A 26250-nucleotide genomic window follows, 5' to 3' on the forward strand; every position below is an offset into this window, starting at 1 on the left:
AAGCAGAATGTCCTGGAATCTGTTGAGTCTTAGTGCTGATCTGTATAGACCTTCCTGTGTGGTGATGTCCCCAAAGACGACTAGAGTCGTTTAAGCTAAAACCAAACAGCCAGAAACTAGGTTTTGTTAAAATAAAATGTAGACAATTTTTTTACAATATGGAAATTGAAAGCAAATGCATGAGAAAACAGATACAAAAAGGTTTCTACAGTATTCATTCAGCCTGTGTTCTTGGTGTATTTACAACATTGGCTTTGGGCAATAAAATTATTTTTGTACTGTACAATGCTGCTCTTGGTTGCTTCTAGTGCCAAGGATGTTCGTTCTTTCACCTTTGAGGTCAGGCTGTCTGCTTCTTTCTCTTTAATCTTTCAGACTTGCTGCATGAGTTGCAGGAAAACTCCCAGCTCCTCGTGTGCACATCCTTTGGCCTATGATGCACTGCTTTCTCTGGGGTGTTCTTTTCCCTTAGGATGCACAGTTGCTCCTGAGGGGAGTGGTCTCTTTTCCCTCCGCACAGTCCATCTGGGCTGGAAGAGAGTTGTTGAGAATAACTTCATCTTAACAGTGGAAAGACTATTTGACATAGAGTTAACAAAAAAGAATATATTAATCACCTAGTTGTCACGGTTGTTTCCTATATTGGCATTATGTTGTTTGTGAAGTGGCTGTTACTGAATTAGTTTCATTCCTCCTCCTCCAGGGGAACAGCTGTCATCGGGGCTTTTGTGGTAGCTGGCCAAGGTTTGGTCCATGGTGTTTGGGCATGTTTTCACATTAATTCCTTCGAATTTGAAGGAATATATCACGATTCTGGTCTTTGAGTTTTTATTTGTTGATGTAAAGTTTCTAGGAGGTTTAAATGTAATTTTGTCATATGGCTGTAATAAATGTCTACACTGATCTTTAAAAATGTGTTAAAAATGCCTGCCCTTCCCACTTTTTGTGGCAAACAAATGCAGATGAAATATGTAGCCAGATTCTTTACTCCATTCTGCTTTCCAGAAGCAAAATGCTTTTAAGAGCAGCTCCAAGATTTAATTTATGATATGAAACAAAAATAGCAACAAATTTATATTGCTGGTTAGTAACGCAATGAAAGACCAAGTCTGACTTAGTAAGTATCTGCAACACCATTGTCTGATATTGTCTTTCTGCTATTTTGCCACCCACAATAGCCTCTCATAATCCTGTGCAGGCTCATCTTTTGTCTGCACTTAGCTTTCTTGGACTCATGGATCACCACCGGTCCATCTATTTTTTAGCTTTCCACGTGGAGCCTGACTTTGGTATTAGCTTGTATCTCTTCTAAATCCGTATTAATAAGCCATCGTGATGGTTTACCATGCTCAAAAGAACCTAGCAGATGTAAACCTAAAAAATGCACGTTTCATAGCAGGAACAATTAAACAAAGTCTCCATGACTGAAAGTGTGTTAAAATTGCACTACCCTATAATCATTTCTGTGTGATAACACCTGTGAATTTTTCAGTTCCTGGTTTATTTTAGAGTTTTGTAAGAGTAATTTTTTTTAACAAAAGATTGTGGATACTATCTGAAAACTTTTACATGAATTCATAAAATTTCCCACAAATTATTTGATATCTTTTATGGTTTGTGCTGAGCAAAGCTGCCTTTCTCTAAAGTGTTGAGTCACTGAGGCTCTATAAGGACTCTCTCATCATTCCTTTTATCTCAGAAATTATGGAAAATAATTATATTTCACTTGTAAGACTGATTATTTAATCTTACCTACTGCCTTTGCTTTGTCATAATCACCATGGCCAACAATATAAAAAATAAAATTTGGACAACACTGTTTTTTTCCTTAGGAATAGGAAAAATTACTTAACTGCTGAGAGGGAAAACATTGGGGGGGTTTTGATAGGCTTTGTATTTTCAGTTATTTTATGCCAAAATTTATAGAAATATATTTCTATAAAGTAAAATGAGCGTAGACTGATTACTTATATCACAAGTACAGAAAAGACTTTTTTAAGGCCAATGAAAGACAGAATTTGAAAATTGTTTTAAATGTGACTGTGGTTGTGCAGCTACTTTTACTGATAGCACAGGATTTTTTTTTTTTTAAGTGTTTAGACCTGAAATTTATAGGGCTTTAAACATCCAGTATGGTTGCATCCTGATTGGGAAGGAACATATATTTAAACTCCCAAGAAAATTCATGGGTTTCCTTTTTTAATTTGTCTACTGGCTTGTAATACTTTCCTTAAATTGGAAAACACTGCTTTAAGAGAAGCAGAGTCTTTGTTCAGTTATTTGTATATAATTCATTATATTAGATCTACTGCATCATTAATTCTGTTCTAATTGTCCCTAAACTGTGTTTGCATGTTATTTTGAATATTATGCATCTTTAAAAGTTAGTGATTTGAAACTAGTTACCTGATGATACTTTAAATTGTTTCATCTTTCATACAAAGCTAGAGTAGGGTGTTTCAAGCTCAGTTACCTTGTAAAAGAAAGTCCAGCTTATATAGTTTGAGATTAGAATGTAAATATGGTACTTCCAATTGATTGACAGAAGGTGAACATTACTGCTGCTGAACAATTTGGGTATAATGTTTAATACAGCAATGGTAGATGATATAGTAAGTCAGTGTCACTGTTATCCTGCGTAGAAGTATGAGTATGAAAACCAGAATGAATGTACAAGAATGGAAAGATACGGATCCATAAATCCAGTTATTAGCAAGAAGGTTGTCTGATAACTCTGCTGATAAAGATAGCTCTGTCCCAATTTGATTTATCTCAATATTCACTGCTTTATTGTGTCATTGAAAATAGTTACCTAACAGAGATATGTCATCTGCTCCATGACTACTTCCAAGATTCTTAGGAAATATGCTTGTCTTCCCCTCACGCTCTTTTTTGTCACCTTCCAAATTTCTCTGCCTTTGTTCTGTTGCATCTCTTCCTAGTGATCAAAATTGTGGCTTGTCAAGATTTTCAGGCAATAAATTGCAATATCTGAAGTTCAGATGAAAGAATTAAGAAAGTGGTTCAAATTTAAAATGTCAGCATTGTTATGGAGAAATGTTTAGCAACTTTAAATATTCTTAATCTATAAAGCCAACTTGGAAATTATTGGTTCTGAATTGGGCTACCTGCTACTTGTAGAATAATAGCCATTAATGCTTTTGCAAATATTTTGAGTAGTTTGCCTCTAGTTTTCTATTTCCTCCCAAAACCCACAAATATAAAAATATCTTTTCCTGGGTATTACGGTTTGGGCTTTTTTTCACAAAATGCCTGGCTAATCTCAGAAAATAAATATCATATACCATTTTTCTTCTCATGATGCAGAGTTCTTTATCCTCTTATTTGCCCACTGAAATGTGATAACCCCAAGAGGATGGTCTCTAGTGTATTAGATAACCTCAGTTTAATATTTGATAGTGCCTCAAAATTCATATTTTTTAGTCTAGACTTGTAATTTGGCCATGAGTCTGTTTTGAATTTCTTATTTATTTTTTTCCCATTTGAGTATTAGTAGCGTGCAGCCATTCTAAGCAGGCAGAAGCCTTCCTTCTTCCAGTCAGAGGAGCTACATGCCACAGAAAATACTGTTTGGTAAACCTTGTAGTAATATTCTGTAGTTAGCTTTTGCTAATAAAAATAGATGGATTACTGTTGTACCTGTGCTGAAGACATTTGTAATATTATATTCTATACAAGCATAGTGAGATGATTGTAGGAGGCAAAGTAACAATGCATAGTAAAGGCTACTGTAGAAATCACTATTGCACTTCCATCTGGGGCCACTGGATAATGTATCTAGCATGGAACTTTTTTTCATTTCCTTTAGCACATTCCAGAAACAAATGCTTTATGGCAGCTTTTCTAACCCATCTCCTGTTTAAAACTATAATTACTCATGGGCATAGATCATATGTTAAATGAAGGACACAGTCTTTCTTGGCTACTGTTTGAATTGTGGGGTAGGAGGTGGCATCAAGAAAATGGTTTTGAGGCTATAATTGAAATATCTATTTAATTTGTCTTTGTTTTCATCTAATCCTCCAATTTAGTAATGTTAAGATTGTTTCTTATTTTTTTTAAGATTGTTTTCCATTGTTGCTTACAGGTCAATAATGACCGACTTGTACTACCTCAGTCAAACAGATGGAGCAGGAGACTGGCGAGAAAAAGAGGCCAAAGATCTAACAGATTTGGTACAGAGGAGAATAACTTATCTACAGGTAGGAGGGTAAAGTTTTTGAATCAAGATAAACATTTATTTATTTATATATATATGTAAAAATATATCACGTAGCTGTACCCTTGAAATAGAATAATTACATGACAGTTTTAAGTGAATGTTTATATATGAATAGATTACATACAAAAGAAATTAGAACATTTGTTTCTAACATTATTTTATATGTATTTGGAATGATGATATTTCAGGCAAATCTTTGTTTTGGAGGGTTTTGTTGTTTGTTTTGTTTTTGGATCTGTGGTTTTCACTGTGCTGTACTTGCCTGTTTGGATTCTTTGTTTTATTTTAAAAGTATGTGGTTTCTATTTTTGATTCTTTAAAGTATCAGAATGCAAACGTATGTTTACACTGTTAAAAACAAAAATATGAAAGTCCTTGTATGGAATTTCTGAACAAGCAGCCCATTTTTAAAAATATGAGTATGCAAAATTGAAGCACTTGTATCTTGTCCAGTTCTAGGCTGTTTCAACAATTGTGTTGAGACTTCTCATAGATGCTTGTATTTGTAAATGCATAAAGCCTTTTTAATGTATATGCTTGTGTGTGTCTATAAACTTTAAACAGAACTTGATCTGTAGGTTTTGGGACTTTTATTCATGTATGAATTAATGCAGCTATTTATACAGTGAGCAAAAAGGTGTTTGATGTAGTCTGTTTTATTTGTACTTAGTTTGTTTTTCCTTGCATGTGTGCACCTCACTGCTCTGTTTTGTATGGTCACCCCTAACGTCAGATCTTTTCTCTGTGTAAAAAGCTGCATTTATTTCTCAGATTTTTCATTATTTCACATTTCACAGTTCAGCTATGGGTATGTTTTCTTCTATGACCAAGCTATGCATTTGTTGCTTGTTAAATTAAAAAGACATCCTTTCGTGGCAAAAAACTCCCTGTATATTGTGCAGGAGACATCACTTTATTGTCTTCCTTTAACTCCTTGAGAACTGTTCCTCATTCTTTCATTTTTTGATGTCACTATTTGGCAATGGTGTCCTGTAACTATTTTTCACACTGATAAATACGATCTTTCTCTACCTTTTTCTCCTCTTTCACCATATCCATTTGTTGTCTTGTCTAAGCATGTATATATTTCTGGAGAGTAATTGGCTTCCTATAGTATGTTTTACAGTGTTCAGGGCCTTAGTTTAAGACTAGGATGTCCAAGTATGACCAATGCATAACAAAAGTAAAAGGAATTCAGGAGAACAGAAACTGAAAATTGAAGGATTAAATAAATGCTTATGTTGTTTTCTAGTGAATTTGAAATAAATTTACTTACTGAACGAAGAGCTGGGAGCCAAATTAATTCCTCCTAAAATTTTTTTAGATGCATGTAGTTTATGATAAAGGGCTTTCTCTCTATAGAGGTAATTTATTCTCATTTAAAAAAAAAATATGTTGAAACAATATTAAGAATGAAACCAGGAACTATCTTTATCCTCATTATCTTGAGAAGGAAACTTGATGACGAGCATGAGCAGGTGATTTACAGAATGTTGTGGCATTAAGTTGAGAATTAGGTCTAACATACTTGGCTCATTTTCCATCATACAGGCCATTTTTGTTTCTGTTTTATGTGTAAAATTGTTAAAAAAGGAATCAGTAATAATATTTCTGTCATGGAAGAACTGAGCATTTTTTCATAATTATGCTTTTAAAATATAAACTTAATCATTATGGATTCATCCTGTAACACTGAGAAGCACATAAGAAAATGAGTATTTCCCTCCTTTTTCTTTTTTTTTCTTAAGTTCTAGTATTTTCTATATTACAGAGGAAATTACATTGTTTTTTCTTTTTTAATAAGTCATCACTGGTAGATTATAGAAATTAGAAACATATAAATATATTACTGCTGCACATTAAATTCCATGTGACTGTTTCACACAGTAGGATCTAGAAATTATACAGAAGGGGCACGTGTTTCCTTAGTAATTGTCTTTCAGGTTCAAGTTGAAGAATGATGATATGTATTTTCCAAAAAATGTTATTCTAGCTTTGATAAATGTGGATGTTTTTGGCATTATAACTGTGCAGGTCATAAAAAACAGCACTAAATTCTTGGGTTTATCAAATATGCAACAACACGTTAAAAATTATTTGGGTATTTTATGAACAAATATTATTACACTGTTTATTCTATATGTCTTTTAGGTTAGTTGAAACTTTAGCTGTGTTGGGTGCTCAGTTTTTGTTGTACTAAAATGTGAAATAGAAATATGTGATGAGCATTCTCACACTAAACTATTATTTCTTTCATATGCTTACTGTGTTTCTTTTTATTAATCTCTTTTCAGGCTAAACATACCTACAATTTTCAATCATTTTCATGTCAGGGAATTTATAATACCTTTTATTTTTTCTTCCTGATGTCTTCTCTTACACCAAATCTTAACCAGGATATTAGAAGTGAACATCCACTAGATGACAAATGACAATAGACAATTGATTTATAGAATAGCACCAAAATACGGGTTTTTCTTATCTTGTTTTTTATGCAGTCTAAGGTATTACTTAGCTAATAATAGGTCTCCTTTGAGTTCATGTCGCTATGGAGCTATTGAAAATTATGCCCAAGATTTTTAATTCAGCTGAATTCCGAAACTTGAATATTTTTTCTTCCACTATTCTTAATTTAAATTTAGTTATCAATACAGAATTTCACTTGTCATGAGTCATGCTTACTTGGCTTAGTTTCTTCTGGAATTCATGACAATATTCTTTAGACTTGACCAATTTAAAATATCTTAGACAATTAATGTCTTTGCCTTTTACTGGTTCTTCCATGTTTCGTGCCATGAAAGTACTAGTCCTGCTAAGATAACAAGATGCCATTTCTCTGTGTATTTGCCATTTCTCACTCCTTTTTATAATCTAATTCTGATCTTTGACAGCACTTTGACAGCATGGAGTCCTTTACTCCATGACTACTTTTGTTTCTTTGAAGGTTGTTTGCTAAAAGACCCCCCCCCCAAAAAAAAAAAATCAGAAAAATTACACTCTAGCAAGAAACTGTGGATAGTATGGTTTAGTAGCTACATAGTATGGTTTATGGATGATCATTTACCTCCAGGTGTATACTATTACCATCATTCATATGAAAGATTCAAACCACAAGGCATGGTAATTCTCAATGTGTGCAACATTGTCCAAAGTTGGGGTGAAAACATAGCTTACTCTTCAAAGATAGATTCCTTCTCATGAAAATATTCCTTCTCATGAAAATATTCCTTCTCATGAGTAGTTACAGTCCTTGGGATGGGTCCTTCACATATATAATTACTACCATCTCTCTTTTCCTTTTATTCTCATTCTGTCTGGGGAAAAAAAAAGGAAGAAAAAAGGAAAAAAAAAAAAAAAGTATGCAATCTCTTGCCTACATGCCAGTAAGCCAGACATAAACTTTTGGAGTCCTTCTACAGATTAAAAAATCTCCTGTCTTTATGGCTGCAAGTAATAACCCAAAACTGGAATATGTCTGTGACTACACATTTGAAAGTCACATTGACTTATTTTCTAGTGTGGGTTTCAGGATTTTGAAGAGTACAGAACTGACTGTGAGTATGCAATGTAAAGCCATTCATAGTCTGAATTTACACATATACATCTCTATTCATAATATAACTGTATTAAAGAATAAAATAAAATAAAAATTCAATAACCTTTGCCCCCCAAATCCATGCCAAAAAGAACTATCTGGAACATATTTATAATTTTTTTTTTTTTTTTTTAAGAATAAAAGTACTGTATAGTTTTCTGCATAAGTTAGTGACAGCTGCATTATTTTGGGACATCTCCCTGGGAAATCATTTAGCTGAATGATTGTGAATAGTGATGACTGCTACTTCATTTGGATGGCATTACCATAAATTTGATTTAATGAGGCTACATTTAGCTAGTTCCCTGTAGTTAGAGCAACACTTAAAAAGCTAGGAGCTTACATTTAAGCTAAAGACCTTATTTTCAGAGATGTTCATTGTCAAATGGTTGAAGAGAATGAGCAGAAGTCAGACAAGGGCTCATGTAGTATGGTGTATTCTAGAAACAGTAGAGTGAATAAATGATTTTGAAGGCAGCAGTTTGGTTTCTTCAGCTTTGCTTTTGTGCTTATTTTTGTTCTATTTATTTTAGGAAGCCTGTGATTCAGCTCACCGTCTCCTAATAGCAGAATATTTTTGAGTCCAATTTTTAAAAAAATCAAAATGTTTTGTTTAACTTTGAAGATTAAAAATATAAGCAGGTGAGAAAGGTTACTAGGTACTCAACAACTTCATCAATTATAATAGTCATAGTTTGCCATATTCATGCTATTTAGTTGGGGTTGTGTATGTGTGCAAAAGAAGTTGCTTACAAGACTTTATTCTGAGGTTTCTGGATTTGCCAGTATTTTTTGTTATTTAATGTTTCACTTAAATTTTTCTGTCTTAAGGTATATTAAACCTTCTCTCTTTCTCTCCCATTAAAATGAATGATATATATCTTTAATAAAAGTACTTACGTCAACATGACACCACCACCAAAATAGGCTCTGGGCACTCTGCATATGTGCAAAGTGATGTACCCTCACAAGTGTTAAGTCTTGAAAAGTGTAAACTTGTATCCTTCAATAATTCAAATATAATATATCTTTTCCTAGTTATTCCACTTTGCTCATGAGAAACAAATTGTAGTGTGTTGTGACAGTTGTAGTGTGCTGTTGGTGTTGTTAAATTCAAACTAATTTGAAGCAAGGGCAAAAGTAAATTCCAGGTTGGAAAAAATCTCATAGAAAATTCTACATCAGCATTTACTTTTTTTGAGGGGAAAGTCAATACTAGCTGAAGGACTTCAGCTGTGTGTCTGTATGGGCACTGTTCTGGGAGAAGAGATGATTTCTTTAATGGGCAGACCTTGTAGCACTTCAGTTTTCCTGTGGTACTCTCAGCATCCTTAGGTTTATTTGAAAGCTTTCTGGCATTTACTCCAAATACATAGAATCCTGATAATTCACTTACTCAAGGAGAAAAATGTCATGAATGCCAGTTCTCGTTTCTGAATAGATTTAAGAAGTGGACCTAGGAATAGCACACTTGAATAGTCTCATCTTGGAATGACAAAGGCAGGATTAGATACTGGCAAGGCAAACAGTTGGAAAAGGCCATATCCTTAAGTTTAACTGAGGTGTGTTCCTGGCCACAAGTGTTGCTTGCTTACTTTGGTAGTATAGCTCCTAAGACACCTTAATGCATAATCCTAATCCATAGTTGAGATTTATGAATGATTTATTATGAATTCATAATATTGACACACTTTGGCTATATCTTCTAGTTTTCTTAAACTTGACAACTATGTCTATTATTACTTTGGTTAAACTTCAATCATTTGACTTACATGAGCTCATTTAATTATAAATGAATCAGTGCCACTAACAGTCAATAGGATTGAAAGGAGATAATGACGGTCGTGTGTTTATCTATGCCTAAGGGGAAGTCGTTGACCAGAACAATTAATAGATTCTGTCTCAGATCCAGGTTTATTGACAGACTAGCAAGACCTAAAAATGCAGCATCTAGCAGATGGTTATTGTTAACCTTGTTAAATTATTTTCTACAGCATCATCAGTTTAACATTTTCTTAGTGCAGATTTTTCTGTGGAAATAAGTGGGGAAGGTAGAGGCAACAAACTCTTAGTGGGAAAGATAGAAGCAAGAAGCTCTTAGTGCATGAACTAGAGAAGACTGAAGTTTGCCCTTACCCTTCTTTAGGCACCAAAGAATCCACACAGGAAGGATCCATTAGTTAAAAATGCATAGGAAACTTGTTTGATTAGTTTTGGTACTTCTAGAATTACGTGAATTGTCTTGGAAAATGATGTCATTTAAATAGTTAATAAAAAATGAATCTGTCTTTAAAACACATTTTGTCAGGTAAGGTTTCTATAACTAGCCTACTTCAGGTTTGGAAGTTTAGCTTGAACTGAAAATTTCTTATAAAGCCCCAGGAGCTCTGTTCACTAGCTGGAGGATTATGCCCAATCCTCCACCCTCCCATTCAACCCAGAACCTACTTATTGAGAGATTTAGTTACTCTTTTGATGGATTCTCAGCATTAAATTTTGTAATTTAAAATGCATTTCTTTCTTTTTCTTTCTATTTTACTACCATATATTTTAACAGTTCTGAATTACCTATTGCAAATCTTTGGTGGATTGAAATTTAAATGTGATTATATTTGTAATTGACATTTTGTCCAGTGAGTGATCAGTGGATTTATTTTTATTTTTATTTTTGTAGTTGCACATCTCTGGCTCTTAGTCATGTTTTTTTGTGAACAGATTCTTTCACTGCATATTGAAGCATCTTTACTGTTTGATAATGTAAGCTCATTGGAATTTGGCAGTTCTTTTCTCATTTTCGCCAAGTTGCTGAATTAATTGCACAGCACTGGAAGAGTGATTTGGTTCCTTCCTTGTAACACTAGAAAAGAAAGCTTAGGCATATGAATGAATCTGAGCATTTAAAAAGTTAATATTTTTTGGCAAAATAGATTTAAAAGTGAAAGAAAAGAATTAAAGAGAAAAATAGCAGACAACAAGCCAATTTTTCTGACTCTTTATGAAAGTGCAGAAGGGGACTGAATAGTTTCTATCACATAGGAAAATGTAAAAATTATTTAACTTTTGAATATGTCTTGAGACATGTCTTGGGTCATCTTCATTAAGTTACTTAGTAAATTCAGTATCTGAAAGTGTGATATTAGGATAATAACCACTTCATAAAGTATGATCACTGCTGATACCTATATGAGGTTTTCTCTAGAATTTCTGTATAGTGGATTGAGGAGCAGAGTGTGGTTCATCCATCTGTGTGCTGGGGTGTTTTACTCAAGCTGAAGTTTGTGTATTGTAGGAGGATAGATACAAGCTAGAGGAATTAACAATAGAAGCAGATAAGGCTTCCTGTCTCTCAAATCAAATGCATAATACTTCTGACTAGAGAAGGAAGAAAATTTTCTTCCAGCAGCTGGAAGAAACTTCTGGGGGTTTTTTTGTGTGGGTTGTTGTCTGTCTGCTCTCCGTGCCCCCACAAGTATTAAGGGGAGCTGGTATGAAAAGTATGTAAGTGGCATCAAAAAGAAAGGGGAATAGAAGATGATGTGAATTACATTTGTGGTAACTAGGATGAGAAACACCTTTCCTTGACATGATTGTCTTAAAAAATAGAATTTTCCAGAGAATTTGGGTGGGACTGTCTCCTCTAGCAGACTGTGTAGTATTAAGGAATAAAATATTTACTGAAAATATTAAAAAGAACACCTTTGTTAATAAGCATCATACTGTATTTATGAGGCTACTTTGTAATTTGTAGCAGACTGCTTGCCTGCTCCGCTCTAATCTGTCTCAATTCAGTAGATGAGAGTACATTTATATAAACTTTTTTAACTTTACAAACACCACCGTCATTTCTCTTATAGTAAAATGTATGTTAAGCAGCAGAGTTTACTTTTGCCAGTTTGTCATGTGTTTTGCTGGCTGACTGCACACTTAAAAACAGTGGAAGATGGTGAGGCATTGAAACAGCACTTCTGACATCTTTCCCATCTGATCCTGCTGACTCTGCGAATAGGCTAACCAAGAGCCCTAGAGAAGGTTCTTTGAGCACCGAGAGAAGTGGAAGATGGAGACCTGAAAATAGTCCTAAGACTATTTTTACTCTAGCCAATGACAAGGAAATGTTCCCAGTCACTGGAACATAATATTCTATACTGTTCAATTGTTAGAACAGTTCCTGGCATGCTTTTGACTCACATCAAGTAGTTTTCTCCCAAACAATTCTTTGGCTGTATTTGAGACTTAGCACAAGACGCTTTCATAAATCTGTTTGTGGCTACCCTGTTTTAAGAGTTTTAGAAAGTTTAGTAGCATGGATGCAGTCTTTTCTGTGCAGCTAGAATAAGTCTCAGGTACATTTGATTTACTACTGTAGATTTTGCCTATGTTTATATGTTTCCAATTATCATGTTTCTAACAATTCTGATTTTATTTTATTTTTGTTACTATTGTTTTATGCTAGTAATCTGAATGTAAATATACCACAAACTGTAAGTTTGGAGCCACACATTACATTAAGAAAATACTGTGGTGTTTCATTATCTTTCAGCAGCTTATGGAGTTAGTGGAGTGTGTTTTCATTTTACTCAAGAGTACTCACTCAGTAGGAATAAGGAACAAAAATGAACTCATGGTACAAATAATGTGCTAGAGAGCATTATACCTATTGATTCTTTCATTTAATATGTAGACTTATGTGAACAGAGATATGATCTGTTCTTACCATTCTTGCTGATGGTTTCATTTAAAATAATGCTGTTTGTTTAGGGGAAAAATAAATACTCAGTAAGTAATGGGTATTTCCCACTATAGCTATAATTTTCCTTCAAAACTTTTTCCAGGTTTTCAGATTTTTTACAAGACTATACTGATTTATTTTACTGCTTCTAGAATTTCAGTGTCGTCTTTTTGGTTTTGTGGGGGGTTTTTTTTGTTTGTTTTAATTAAAGATAGAAAATTAACACCAAAACCAGCTGCATTTCAAACAATTTATTTAAAATATCTGGCTTTTTAATATCATCAGTATTCTGCAAATTTTGTAGTAAACAGCTTGAGACTTGAGCTGAGGAATTTTACACTATTAGCTCATACTCCAGTCATGTTATCTTTGACTGAATATTAAAATTGTAGATAACAGTCATCTGTGCTGAATTTTGAGTGAGGGAAGACAGTCTTTAGCACACATACACAGTTGACTAATACCACTGAGTAACAACATCTTGGATTTACCCCAGATAATTCTGTGAAAATGTCATTTCAGTGCTCAACAGTATTTAAACAATGCATCTGCATCAAGGATAGACTGTGCAGTTCTAGTCCCTTAGTATCAGAAAGGATATAATAATACAAGAAAACCTGAAGAGGTAAATAACGTGGATGATCAAATACATGAACTTGGTATCTCTGAGAGTGAAGACTAAATAGATGAAGATTTCAGTCTACTAAGATAACTGAGAAAGGGATGTGGTACACAGAGGTCTACAAAATCTCGAGTACCCTGGAGAACTCGAGTAGGGAATGACAGTCTAAAGAAGACATACTTCAATACAAGAGTTGTACTGTGCTGCTTTTGCAGAATTAAGTTTAAGATTGAATTTAACAAGGCTTACATATTTGGGGCAGTCAATCATAATAACACAGAATGTGCTTCAGTCCTGTTAGTCTTCTTGTAAAGATTTATAGTGGCAGCATTCCTTTGGTGAACCAGGGGTACTAAAAATAACTCTTAAATAATTTTATTTAAAGGCTAATGGTTCCTGTTTGGTATGTCTCAGTTAAAATAGTTTTTAAATGGATGCAGGAAAACAATTTTAAATAAGTCTTACGAAGATCAAGTAGCTACCCAAGTCAGTTATTCAAAAGAAGCCATTCAAGGATATTCCTTCAAACAGACAAACCAATGAATGTTAATTAAATCCAAGACTGAAGACTACTATTTCTCTCATTACTAATGGAGTTTTATAGGTCTGCAGTGTAATAGGTGATTTCCCAGCTCCATTAGTAAAGGAGATGTCAGCCAGACTTCTGTAACTCTGCTACACTCATATGGCCTGCATACCTCATTACAAAGGTTGTCAAGTATTACAGAAGAGTTAGGGAGATGATACATTTCTGGCAGAGAAAACTTGGATTACTACTTTCCTTGTAGCCTAGGCAGGATAGGTGATTTGCAACCTGAAGGACTAAAACTTCTTAAGGGAAGAAGGAGCTGCCATCTGCCAGTGCTTACAAGTAGGAAGCAACGGCATATTGCCTTTATTTGGATAAGAGTTTAACCGTATCGATTTAGTGGAAACCCTGAATTTTGTGAGAGAAGCAGTGTCATTGGTGATGAAAGACCACCAAATCCATTTTGCCATTTATAAAAATCCACTTTTATTTTAGGTGACATGTAACATTCTTTTCCACAGAAATACATAATTTTAACCATTTTACAGTTCTGAAAAATTGTTAGTATTTTCAGTTGCACTGTTCATATAAGTAATGCTGAGCAAAATAAAAGGTGTAAATTCTGGCATGGCTTGATAGTCTAATCTTCTACATATTGAAGTATGTTTTGTGTGTGTGGTTGGTCAATTGTGGGGTTTGTGTTTGGGTTTTTTTAATGGGTTTTTGTTTGTTTGTTTTTTAATGCAGTTGTATGGCTGTTACATTACAGGGCTTGACAATCCTGGAGGTCCCTTCCATCCCTCACTTCATTATGTAGACAATTCAATTAGATATAAGAGTCTGTGATGAGCAGCATAGTTAGGGATGAGAACAGAGTGCACGGCTCATTCAAATCAGAGATATATAATCCTTTTCTGTGACTTTATGCCAGGAGGAGAAATCTGTCAGTCTTTACTGGATTTGAAATTGTCCGTTGTTATCCTTTATCAACTCAGTAACTTTATAGTTTGCTTTGGTTGGCAGTTTTGTGAACACACAAGCTATTCTAATGTATGCACTGTGATTGTAATTAATTTTTATTCCTTCTTGATGGTCATTAATTCTACCTTTTTCAGGAAATCCCAGTTGAAACTGTAATACATCTAAATATTTCTACTTATAAACTGCAATCATAAAGAAATTAGCTTAACTAGCTTTCTGTTTAAGTGACAAACTAGTATTAATATATATACTTTCTGGTTAAGTCTCCAAGTGATGTTAAAACCCAAGTAAGTGCATTATATTAATATGGGTAAGCAGTCACAGTATCAAGTTATGTTTCTTTATGTGATTCCTAGTTGATTTCCATAATATTGTTAATAAGCTATAATATGAAACTTGCATTTGCATGCAAGAAAGTTAGAAGGGCACACCTTATCAAAGTTTACACAACTTCAAATATGTCATCAGTTGAATGCTTTCATTTTCAAAAGGATACAGGCATTTGATGGTAATACAAAGTGTAGAAAACATTACCTATTGGTATTTTCTAAAAATTCTCAGAGATTATCCCTTTCAAAGTAGTTACACAAAAGTTGTGTTCAGTAAGATGTGTGGAAAAAATGGAAAGACAGTCTTAATAACATGATTTATAGCCCTGTTGATATTGGTAATGTATCTATTGTTCCTTTTTGCATGCTTTCTTTAAAATCAAGATTTTTTATATGTCTCAGCAAAAGTATATTGCAAAATCAGGTTGCCCAGAGAGGTTGTGGATGTCCCATCCCTGGAAGTGTTCAAGGCCAGGACGGGGCTTTGGGAAACCTGGTCTAGTGGAGGGTATCCCTGCCCATGGCAGGGAGGTTGGAACTAGATGATCTTTAAAGCCCATTCCAACCCAAACCGTTCTATGATAAAATCCAGAAAAAACTACATCTATGATCCTATGATCATTAATAAATTTTAAAAACAAATTAAATAAAATTCTGCCTAATCCAATTGATATCTTGTGACAGACTTGTGTGTCCTACTTTTTGATAAGTACATTTAGCTCATGGTTTACTTTTGGACATAATAGTTCTTTTTACAATCAAGTTACAGTATGTTATACAATGGTATTAAAACTACTCTGAGATGCTCTGTATAAAGTATGAATTATTATTATTAAGTAGCAGTTAAAACATCTAGACACTTCTTTCAAAAATAGAAATAAAACAGATAAAGAAAAAATACAAATTTTCAACTTCTACAACTGAACATTTATATCTGCCTCTGACAACTCTCTAAATGACAGAAAGAAGCTTCTTATATTTTTTTAGTAGCCTAGTATTTCAGTTAAAAGAATAGCAACATAATATAGGCTATTGTCTTTGGGTTTTGAGCTTAAGTCTTTTCTACACAATAACAGTTAAAAATTATTCTACGTCCACTTCATTGCGTGGTGTAAATATGTCTGTAGATTTAGGGAGGAGGTAATTTTTCATGGAATTTTTTCATTGTGGACTTGCACACAATACTAGAAAACCCCATCTCTCTCTCCTAAAAGACTGTGGGAAGTTGAGACTGGAACCTAAGATACCGGTTAGATTTATTTTCAAGTTATCCATTAGATTTGTGATAGCAAGAGTAGAATCATAGAATCATAGAATGGTTTGGGTTGGAAGGGACCTTAAAGATCATCTAGTTCTGACCCCCCTGCTACAGGCAGGGACACCCTCCACTAGACCACATTGCCCAAAGCCCCATCCAACCTGGTCTTAAACACTTCCAGGGATGGGGCCTCCACAACCTCTCTGGGCAACCTGTTCCAGTGCCTCACCACTCTCACGGTAAAGAATTTCTTCCTAATACCTAATCTAAATCGACCCTCCTTCAGCTTGAACCCATTACCCCTTGTCCTGTCACTACACTCCCTGATAAACAGTCCCTCACCATCTTCCCTGTAGGTCCCCTTCAGGTACTGGTAAGCCGCAATTAGATCTCCCTGGAGCCTTCTCTTCTCCAGGCTGAACAATCTCAACTCTCTCAGCCTGTCCTCCTCATAGGAGAGGTGCTCCATCCCTCTGACCAGCTTTGTGGCCCTCCTCTGGACTCGTTCCAACAGCTCCATGTCTCTCCTGTACTGGGGCCCCCAGAGCTGGATGCAGTACTCCAGGTGGGGTCTCACAAGAGCGGAGCAGAGGGGCAGGATCACCTCCCTCGACCTGCTGGTCACACCTCTTTTGATGCAGCCCAGGACACGGTTGGCTTTCTGGGCTGCAAGCGCACACTGGTGGGTCATGTTGAGCTTCTCATCAATCAATACCCCCAAGTCCTTCTCCTCGGGGCTGCTTTCAATCCATTCCTTGCCCAGCCTATAGTCGTGCTTGGGATTGCACCAACCCACGTGCAGGACCTTGCACTTGGCCTTGTTGAACTTCACGCAGTTCTCACGGGCCCACCTGTCCAGCCTGTCAAGGTCCCTGTGGATGGCATCCCTTCCCTCCAGTGTGCCGACCACACCACGCAGCTTGGTGTCGTCGGCAAACTTGCTGAGGGTACACTCGATCCCATTGTCCATGTCACTGACAAAGATGTTGAACAGTGCCGGTCCCAGTACCGACCCCTGAGGAACACCACTCATCACCATTCTCCACTTGGACATTGAGCCGTTGACCACAACTCTTTGAGTGCAACCATCCAGCCAATTCCTTATCTGCCGAGTGGTCCATCCATCGAATCCACGTCTCTCCAGTTTAGAGACAAGGATGTCGTGCAGGACAGTATCAAATGCCTTGCACAAGTCCAGGTAGATGATGTCAGTTGCTTTTCCCTTGACCACCAACGCTGTAACCCCCTCATAGAAGGCCACCAAGTTTGTCAGGCACGATTTGCCCTTAGTGAAGCCTTGTTGGCTGTCACCAATCACCTCCTTATCTTCCATGTGCCTGAGCATAGTCTCCAGGAGGGTCTGCTCCATGATCTTGCCAGGCACGGAGGTGAGACTGACCAGCCTGTAGAGTACTGGTCTGAGAAACAAGAATTAGGAATGGAAATTTTATTCAACTTATTGTTTTTCATAGCTAGTTAGGCTTTGAATCAGATTTCATTAAAATGGAAAAAAAAATCAAATGCTGATGTAACAGACATTGTGGGATTTGGTTGGTTTGTTTGTTTTTCTAGATCTGAACTATTCTCCCCTCCTTCACACAACTGAATGAAGAAATTAAAAATTTTATTAAGTATTGTGAGACTCAGAATATTCAGATTATCTTTAAGATCACTTGATGGAGAGATCTCAGTTCTCCAGATGGTGATGGTTATTTTTTGGAAAGACCGGATTTGTTGCAAATTTACAGAAATTTTATTTAAAGTTGTTTAGATGCGAGGGGAACAAAATTTATATTGATGCTCAGGTATCAGTCTTCTTGCAGCTTAACTGAAAACTAACTTTTCATCCTAGAGGTTTTATAAAAAGCTTTTTGGAATGCAGAAGTATGTCTGGATATGTGCAAGTATGAGTGTTTACAGCAAAGTACTATATTTCACAGAAAGAAGAACTTCGTGGATTATGTTGTTGTGTTGTTCACATAGCTAAAAATATTTATTAGTTTGTAATTTTAAACATAGCATTCACATCATGTAGACATTTACCTCCTTTGTTACTGTTTCTTGGATTGTGGACATGTGTGTTATTTTATTGAGAGTGCCTGCAGATTAAAGTACTGTCTTTTATCAGTCTGGTCAGGTATGTGTTTTATATTCTGTATAGTGGTCAGTTAGTCTGGGAAGCAGTCCATTAATAAACATTTGTTTTATTCTCTATAGTGTAGACAGGTGGAAATTTTGTTGGATGACATGCATACTTAGTGAAAGAGAACTAACAAACTTGGAAAAATACCAAAGGAAAAAACATTCCAACACTGAGAATCATGTTGATGAAATGTGAAGTCCAAATGTTAGCTTATTCTGACAGATTTACAAATGAGAAAGTAATTTAAAATCTTGACAGTATTCTATTTTACATTAGGATAGTGAAGTATGTTCAATAACTACTCATGTTCACAGTGAAGAATTCACATAAAATTTTCATGGAGCTGAAGCTTACTCATCCATTTTAATGTGAGATATATTATAGCAGGATGGCTTTTGTGATTTATGACATTTATCAGTTTTTCACAAAAAAGTATGCCTTTGTGTATATCTTCTCTTCAGCTTCACTTTTTCATCCATACTTACAGAACCCGAAGGATTGCAGCAAAGCTAAGAAACTTGTGTGTAATATCAACAAAGGCTGTGGCTATGGTTGTCAACTTCATCATGTAGTCTACTGCTTCATGATAGCTTATGGCACTCAGCGAACACTCATTTTGGAGTCTCAGAATTGGCGCTATGCTACTGGTGGCTGGGAGACTGTATTTAGGCCTGTAAGCGAGACATGTACTGACAGATCAGGTACCACCACTGGACACTGGTCAGGTAAGACTCAATGTCTCACATAATTTCTTCTTGTTTTTTGCAGCTCCTTTAATGTAGAACTATATTGATACCTCTTTCTTTAATATTATGTGGAGCATAATAAATGTGACTGCAATTGTATACATAAGCATCTTTTAAATCTTATTTTTTCATTGTATTAAAAAAATTATCCTTATTAAGATATCTCTGCTTTGGCAGAGTTTTTTTTAACACAAAACTTTTGTAATCCTTCAGCAGTCTGCCACTGTGTTATGTTCCAGATATGAATCCATTTTTTTTTGTGGGAAGAGAGTATTAAATAGAGGCTATTGTTGGTAAACTTTAAAACAATAAAGCATGTTTCAAATATAAAGCAAAAGAAATACAAAGAAAATGGTATCCAATAGTCATTCAACAAAATTGAAATAATTTTTAATGTAAACTGAACTGACTTGAAATTCAGGATGTAAAAACAGTGGCAATGTTAAATACCTTTTTATTTGTAGAGTAGAGAGTAATCCGTTCTTATACTAGGCTGAACAATTTTGCTAGAATAACTAGATGGGCATTCATGTTTGCAGGATCAGATAGCTGTGTCTCAAAGTAAACAGCATTCATTTTAATGGAATTCTTGAAGAGTTATTAACACCTGCATGATTTTATAATTTTTTCTATATATTTAAAACATCTTTCAGATATTTGTCAAAACTGGTTAGGTATACAGCACAACTGGAGATGGGTGACAATATGCTAACTTTTTGCTCTCAGTTTATTAAATACCAGGAAGAATTTTTTTTTTAAATGAAATTTCTACACAGGTAGCTTTTATGTGAAAAACTTTCAGCTTTTTTAAAACGTAGATTTTATTGACTCTTTGTTTAGGCATACTTATTTTTTTCTAAGTCTGTAACTAGTACTACATGGGAGTTTATAAATGTTACAATAAATGCAGGGAAAGTTGATAAAAAAAAAATAAAACAGACTGTTCTTACCAAAGACTAGGTAAATTTAAGGAGATTTTTTCACTGATAAAAGGAGATTCTTGGAAAAAACATAATTAAACAATTGGGTTAGAGAGGGGTGGAATGTTAATTTTAATAATATTTTGTATTATTGACAATTGTAATCCACATAATAATTATTAGATGAATAAATAAGCTAACAAAGGCTAGAGAATGGGCTAAGCTATGGACAAAAAAAAATTTAGAGTGGGAAACAGTAAGGGAGATACTGTGCCACTTTTCAGGCTATAGCTGTTTTATTTATCAGCATTGACGGAATTTTTGATTGTTAGCCTGTGACACATTAATGTTATCCCAGACAGGAATTTTGGCTCAGTAACTCTCTGCTTAAGGACAGATAAGAAGGGCTGATACTTTTTATTATTTGTGTTAGTTGTGTCTACAGACTCAAGAATTTCTTTCAAGTATGTCCTGAAGGATGTATCTGGCAGCAATGGTAGTGACTTGGATTTTATTGGGACATTTAAAAAAACTGTAGGGATTTTCAATAGGTGATTGGGTAGACTACACTCATCAATAAAAGACAGTGAACTGATGGGATGGTATTTTAGCATACAGTTTTCTTATTAGGACTACAGGAGCTACAGCATGACTTTTGCAGACTATGCCATAAAGGCAATATACAGTTTGTCTGTTTGGATTGGCAAGGAGAGCTTTTCAGTTCTGGGTTGACAGAAACTGGTTTCTCCCCCACCATCTTCATTCTTCATCTTCTGTCGGTTACTCCTGATACACAGATTTTGGATGATGTGTCAAGTTAGATGCAGGTAAGAATGGCCAAATCTCCAAGTCATCAGAGATTGTACCTTGTACCCTAGTCTCACAATAAGTATCCCCCTTCCTTCATTTCTGACGGGTACAGGGTTATGCTGTGCTTCAGGAGCACTCTGAACTAGTCACTGAGCTTGGAAATTAACATCAATGCTGAGAGGAAAAGAAAAATGTAGATGTTCATTCCTTCACTTCATCTGTCTTTCTGTCTTTGAAACGATGGAACGTGGCCAGTCCCATAGCTACTTCCAGACAGGTTTTGTCTGTTCTGACAAGTGTCTCAGGTTTTAGTTGTCATTTCATAGTGGTTGTGCCTCCAATAGTTTCTTAAGCTATTTAAATCCTCAAGCCTATTATAGGCAGAAACAGGGGTTTCTAGTTACATATAGTGGAAGTGTCTGTATTTTCAACAATTGTACTACTTGGAATGATTGCTTTACAGTTATTTTACTTCCTACTGAAAATTCTTGGGAGTTGTGTGGTATACTAGGGTTTGTTGTTTTTTTTAAGAGGAGTGTGTTGTTTTGTTTGTTTCATTTCTGTTCTTTTTTTCCCCCAGAGAATCAGTAACATTTCTTAGTCAAGTTGGATCCAATAGTGCTTAAAGATCTTTGTTATCTGGCTGATTAGCGGTTTAGTGAGGAAGTGTGCCCTGGAGGATATGTAGAGGAAGGAGAATTGCCTATGCAGTGGACAATTCAGCCCAGGGCCTGTTTGAGTCCAGTCATAACAAGAATTAAACTTTCAGAAATTTCCTTGATCCAACACACTGTATGTGTGTGTTAACTGGATCTCACAGTTTCTACTGTTGTCTCAGTGGAAAAGGTTTTACAGATATTTTTCTACTTCAAAATATTCCTCCAATTAGCTGTTTGTGGCTTCTTAGAAAGTTCAGATATGATACATATGTGTTAGAAATCTCAAATTTTTCAGATTTATGAAATCCTATTTACAGATTGTTGTGTAAACATACTTGTGTGTTTACACATTGAAACAACATTTGCACATTGAAATAAAGTCTGTTCTTCAAAGCTCCAAGATGCTACAAAACTTTTGTTTGAAAATTCTACTGGTTTTTTGTGAAATTTTTGGGCAATTAATTCTTAGAAATGCTTGAATGTTTTCTAAAAATAAGTAGAAAAGGAAAACTGACATTGAAAACTTCAGCTGAAGTTTTATTCATGTTTGGCAAAGTTAGCAAGTGAAACTGCCATCTGGGCATGGTTCTGGGCAGACTGCTCTATGGGACTCCAGAATTTAGTTGGAGGCAATTTTGTGAGCCTTGCATTTAACATAATAAGCTGCAAACCAGTGTTCTGGAGCGCTTATGCACACATGGCTTAAAAAGACTGTATATTTTAATGAAAATCTGTTAAAATAGATCATGATTTCCTGCAATAAGGGCTCTTGCTGATGAAAGTACAAATATTGTTTCCTTTTAGCTCCCTACCATGTCAGTTTTTAAAAATAAATTTCTAGATCAGGATGAATAATAATGCATGAAATAACTTGATGTGATCACATTTTTTTAAAATTAATGAATGCCACTAATTTGAGTTTTGATGTTCTAGAGACAGAAGACATTCAGCTATGAAAGACAATCTTCTATGGTTAGCCTATTGGCTAGCCACACTGTAAACTGTGTTTAAAGTCTAATTTTCTGCAATTGCCTGATCACTGAGGAGCTGTGATACTGACAATTGATCTCTTTTACTAGCTTCAATGTGGCTTCAGTAAGAATCTTCATTGGATACTTAATTGCCTGTAAATTTGAAAGACATGCTATCTTGCTGAAGATTTCTATATGTTTTTTATGTCTTTCTAAATTTATATAGATTTTGATTTCTTTTTTATTTTATTCCCTGTACCTTAACAGGGACAAATAAGTCTGAAATTCTTAACTGTAAGTAAAAAAACTTTGTCTGCAAAACTGTACCTTTAATTTTTTTTCCCTACAACTTCTGAAATCAACATGGGATCTTCTAGATTTTCAAAATAAATTTATAAAAGTACCTTGACATGTATAAATTTCCATTTCTCATAAACAAAATGTTTATCTTACATAGTACTTACTATGCAATGTATGAGTTTTTAAAAAAAGTTGGGTTTTAATTGTGTCAAAAACATTCATATAAGTGAATACTTACAAGAAGATATCAGTGTAAATTACAGAAATAGGCCAAAAAGTAAAAAAATCTTAAGAATTACTTTCACTGCATAGAATAATAACTTAGTAAATAGTGTTTTATAACAAAATTGTTTAAATCTGTACATTTATCTTCTTTTTAATTAAATTGCCTCTTCTTGACACTTTTATTTTAGTTGTATTAGGAACATAAAGTTTTGAAGTTTCTGAAATCTATATTTACCAAAACAATTTAGATAGTAATCTCTTCTACAAAGAGTTAAGAGGCTTATATGAGCTGAGAATATATATATATATAAAATATTATTGGTCCAGTCGTCTCCTATCTGCATAAAAGCTAAGCTTGTCTATTTCGGAAGAAATTAGCATGGTTTTGGAATTTGGGAAGTAGGGTGAATTTTAATAAGCAAGCTGACATTAGTCCCATAGTAAAAGATTAGTAAGGCATGTTCTTATCTGTACGGAGAATTAGGGGTCATCTCATCCTTTGTCATCTCTGGCAGGAATTGTTCTTTGCATTTGCCATGATACTCCTACAAGTCAAGTTCAGTTTTTCTAGCTTAAATATGTTAAAAGATTGAGAATTCAATTGCAGGTTTTTGCAAATACAGCAGTTATACTGTGGCATAATTTTTCCTTTTCCTTAATTTCACTCAAACACTTTCATAGTGTCATTCTAGAGAAAAAAAAAAATAGGAGATGGTTGTATGTATGTTCTTTTCAACTTGTAAATTATATCTTGCCTGCAATTGTGACTTAACTTGCAGTTCATTTTTCCTTGATATCTATGGCAACTATTTATGAATAATTTAGGTAAAAATTGTTACAAGAAGCACGTATGAGTTCCTACTAATAAGAGAAATTGGGAAGACATATTTGTCATTACATTTTTGATTAGTTTTCTTTAAAATAGTTATATTGAGCATGAATATTTTTAATATCCAGGTCATAATGATCTGTTATCATTGCAACGTGTTAAAACAGGGCAGGCCTCTTTTTATCATTTTTTACTTGCTGATTTATGATGTCCTAGTGGCATTCCCCAACAATGCATTGAAAGAGGGCTATAAAATAACTAGCTAAATAAAACAGAACCATATACTAAATGGGAAAAGAAAACAGATTAAGAGAAGGGACAGATCAATATACAATTAGAAGTTATATCTGCATTATATGATGGAGAATGAAAGGATATGGAGGTAAAGAAGCCATCTCCATGTTTTAAATAACAGTGTGTGCTCCTTCCCATAAAGCCTGCAAACTGGTAAGATGAAAGATAACTTTAAAAAGGAAACCTGAAACAAGGTTTCCTGCAGTTACATTTGAATATTGAGTTTGCTGCCTCTAGCCATGGTTTGACAAATGAATGCTTTTAAGGCAGGGGTATACCTGGAGGGGAAAAAATGGCAGAGCTCTTCATTTGGTGGTAGTGCCAGCTTTTAAGTATACATTGAAGTATAATCTTAAAATATGAATTAATTAATATGTTTATATGTATAATTCAAGAAAGAGGATACTGTGGGTACACAAAATTAATTTTTAATTTATTAAAGCAAATCAGGCAAGAGTAATCAAGAGGACTAAATGAAAATTGCAAACTCGAACCCTAAAAAGTTCTGCAGAATTAATTACAATAAATAAAAAAGATTCATTTAATGAACTAGGTCTTCCTTGACAGTATTTTTTTTACGTAAATCAGATGAATATTTAGTATTCGCCTAAAAAAACCTTTAACTTACATACAATTGTATGAATTATATTTTGCTCCCATACCTCACTCTTCTTTATAAAATCTTGCAGAAAAAAAAATTGATCCATTTCTATCTCTAATTCTTAATATCTGTTTTGTATAGCGACTTTCATTATTTACATTTCAATTCAAGCAAATTTATGTTACTGTGAAGCATACTGGGGAATGGTGATTTGAGAGAACAGAGCAGTATAACAATCTGTTTTCAGTTGTGTTAATCTTGAAATCAAGCTACTGTTATTACGTAGATTTTTTTGTTGTGAAGGTGCTTTGTAAGATGCTCTATATGAAGACGTCTGTGTGTGTAAGCATGAAAAAATATTTGGAAAGGGACGTCCTCTTAATAGGACGTTAGAATTCTAATGAGGTAGGTCCTGAGTCTAAGAGAACAAAGTGTGATCCTTATGTCTAAGTGGAGGGCTATTGAATGGTAGCAAGAAGTTATTTTAGCCTTGCAGAACTTCCAGGCTGCAGCACACTGTCTAGTTTTGTTATCTGGCCTTCAGAATGGATATTGATAAATATGAAATGATTCTCAGAAAGAACCACACTGATTCAAGGGAAGAAAAATCTGCTTTACAGTAAGAGATTAAAGAACATAATTCAGTTTAAAAATGAAGTGAGTTTAAAAAGCTGGTCCTGCCAGCATTTCTATATGGAAAAAAATTCTGCTTTTAGACAAAATCATGTGGCTGGACAATTGAGATTGGAAATAAGGTCTGGTTTTTGCAGAAATATTGGCTGACTACTGTAATCATTTATTCAGATGATATGGTAATATTCAGATACCAGATTCTCCATCAGTAAATCTTCATTTCATCAAGATTGTATGTGTTCTTGAAAACTGTGGATTATCTCCCTTTTGATCTTTTAATATTTTGCATATGTGGCATAGAAGGTTATTGTGGTTTCAGTGACCCAGTTGAAGCTGTGCTCAGTAAACAGGCTAGGATGCGGAAGGCTGAAGAGGGCATCAGCAGGCAAGTAGCTGTGCCTTGGATGAGCACAAGCAGAGTCCTTTATTTTGAACAGGCCTTTAGCTGCTGTTGCTAAAGAGATTGGAACAAAAGAAAAACAAAAGGAAAAATAAGTTGACACCTTTTTTTTAAAATGTGTATTTCACTTTTTTGAGCAAGGTGAGTCAATCCATGAAAAGAAACACAAGGTATAACTATGAGGTAGATGTTGTCTTTGAGCACATGGCAAACCTTTTTCACTTTCAAATAGATCAGTGCTTAACTTTATGAACAAAACTGTTAGTGGAATAAAAGAAGCAAAGTCTTAGAGACAAATGGAAGTCAAATTCATTTAACCAGCTGATCTTGATTATAAATTCTGGAAAAAGATGTTTTCTAATGGTTAAAAATCAATTTTAAAGCTAAGGTCCTTTGGAAGATTTTGAAATTGTCTTCTGATTAGAAGTCTTTG

General features: G+C 34.6%; 1 protein-coding gene across 10 annotated transcripts in view; it reads left to right on the forward strand.

The window, feature by feature from the left end:
- Positions 1-26250, forward strand: part of FUT8 (fucosyltransferase 8) — a 129511-nt gene that overhangs the window by 75849 nt on the left and 27412 nt on the right. For all 10 annotated transcript variants that reach the window (XM_075754667.1, XM_075754666.1, XM_075754664.1 and 7 more), the window contains 2 exons: positions 4109-4223; positions 18917-19154. In XM_075754667.1, coding sequence (XP_075610782.1) covers positions 4109-4223; positions 18917-19154 — 353 coding nt within the window. The remainder of the gene's footprint in view (positions 1-4108; positions 4224-18916; positions 19155-26250) is intronic.

Source organism: Balearica regulorum, chromosome 5 (assembly GCF_011004875.1).
Source record: "Balearica regulorum gibbericeps isolate bBalReg1 chromosome 5, bBalReg1.pri, whole genome shotgun sequence".
Taxonomy (NCBI): Eukaryota; Metazoa; Chordata; class Aves; order Gruiformes; family Gruidae; genus Balearica; species Balearica regulorum.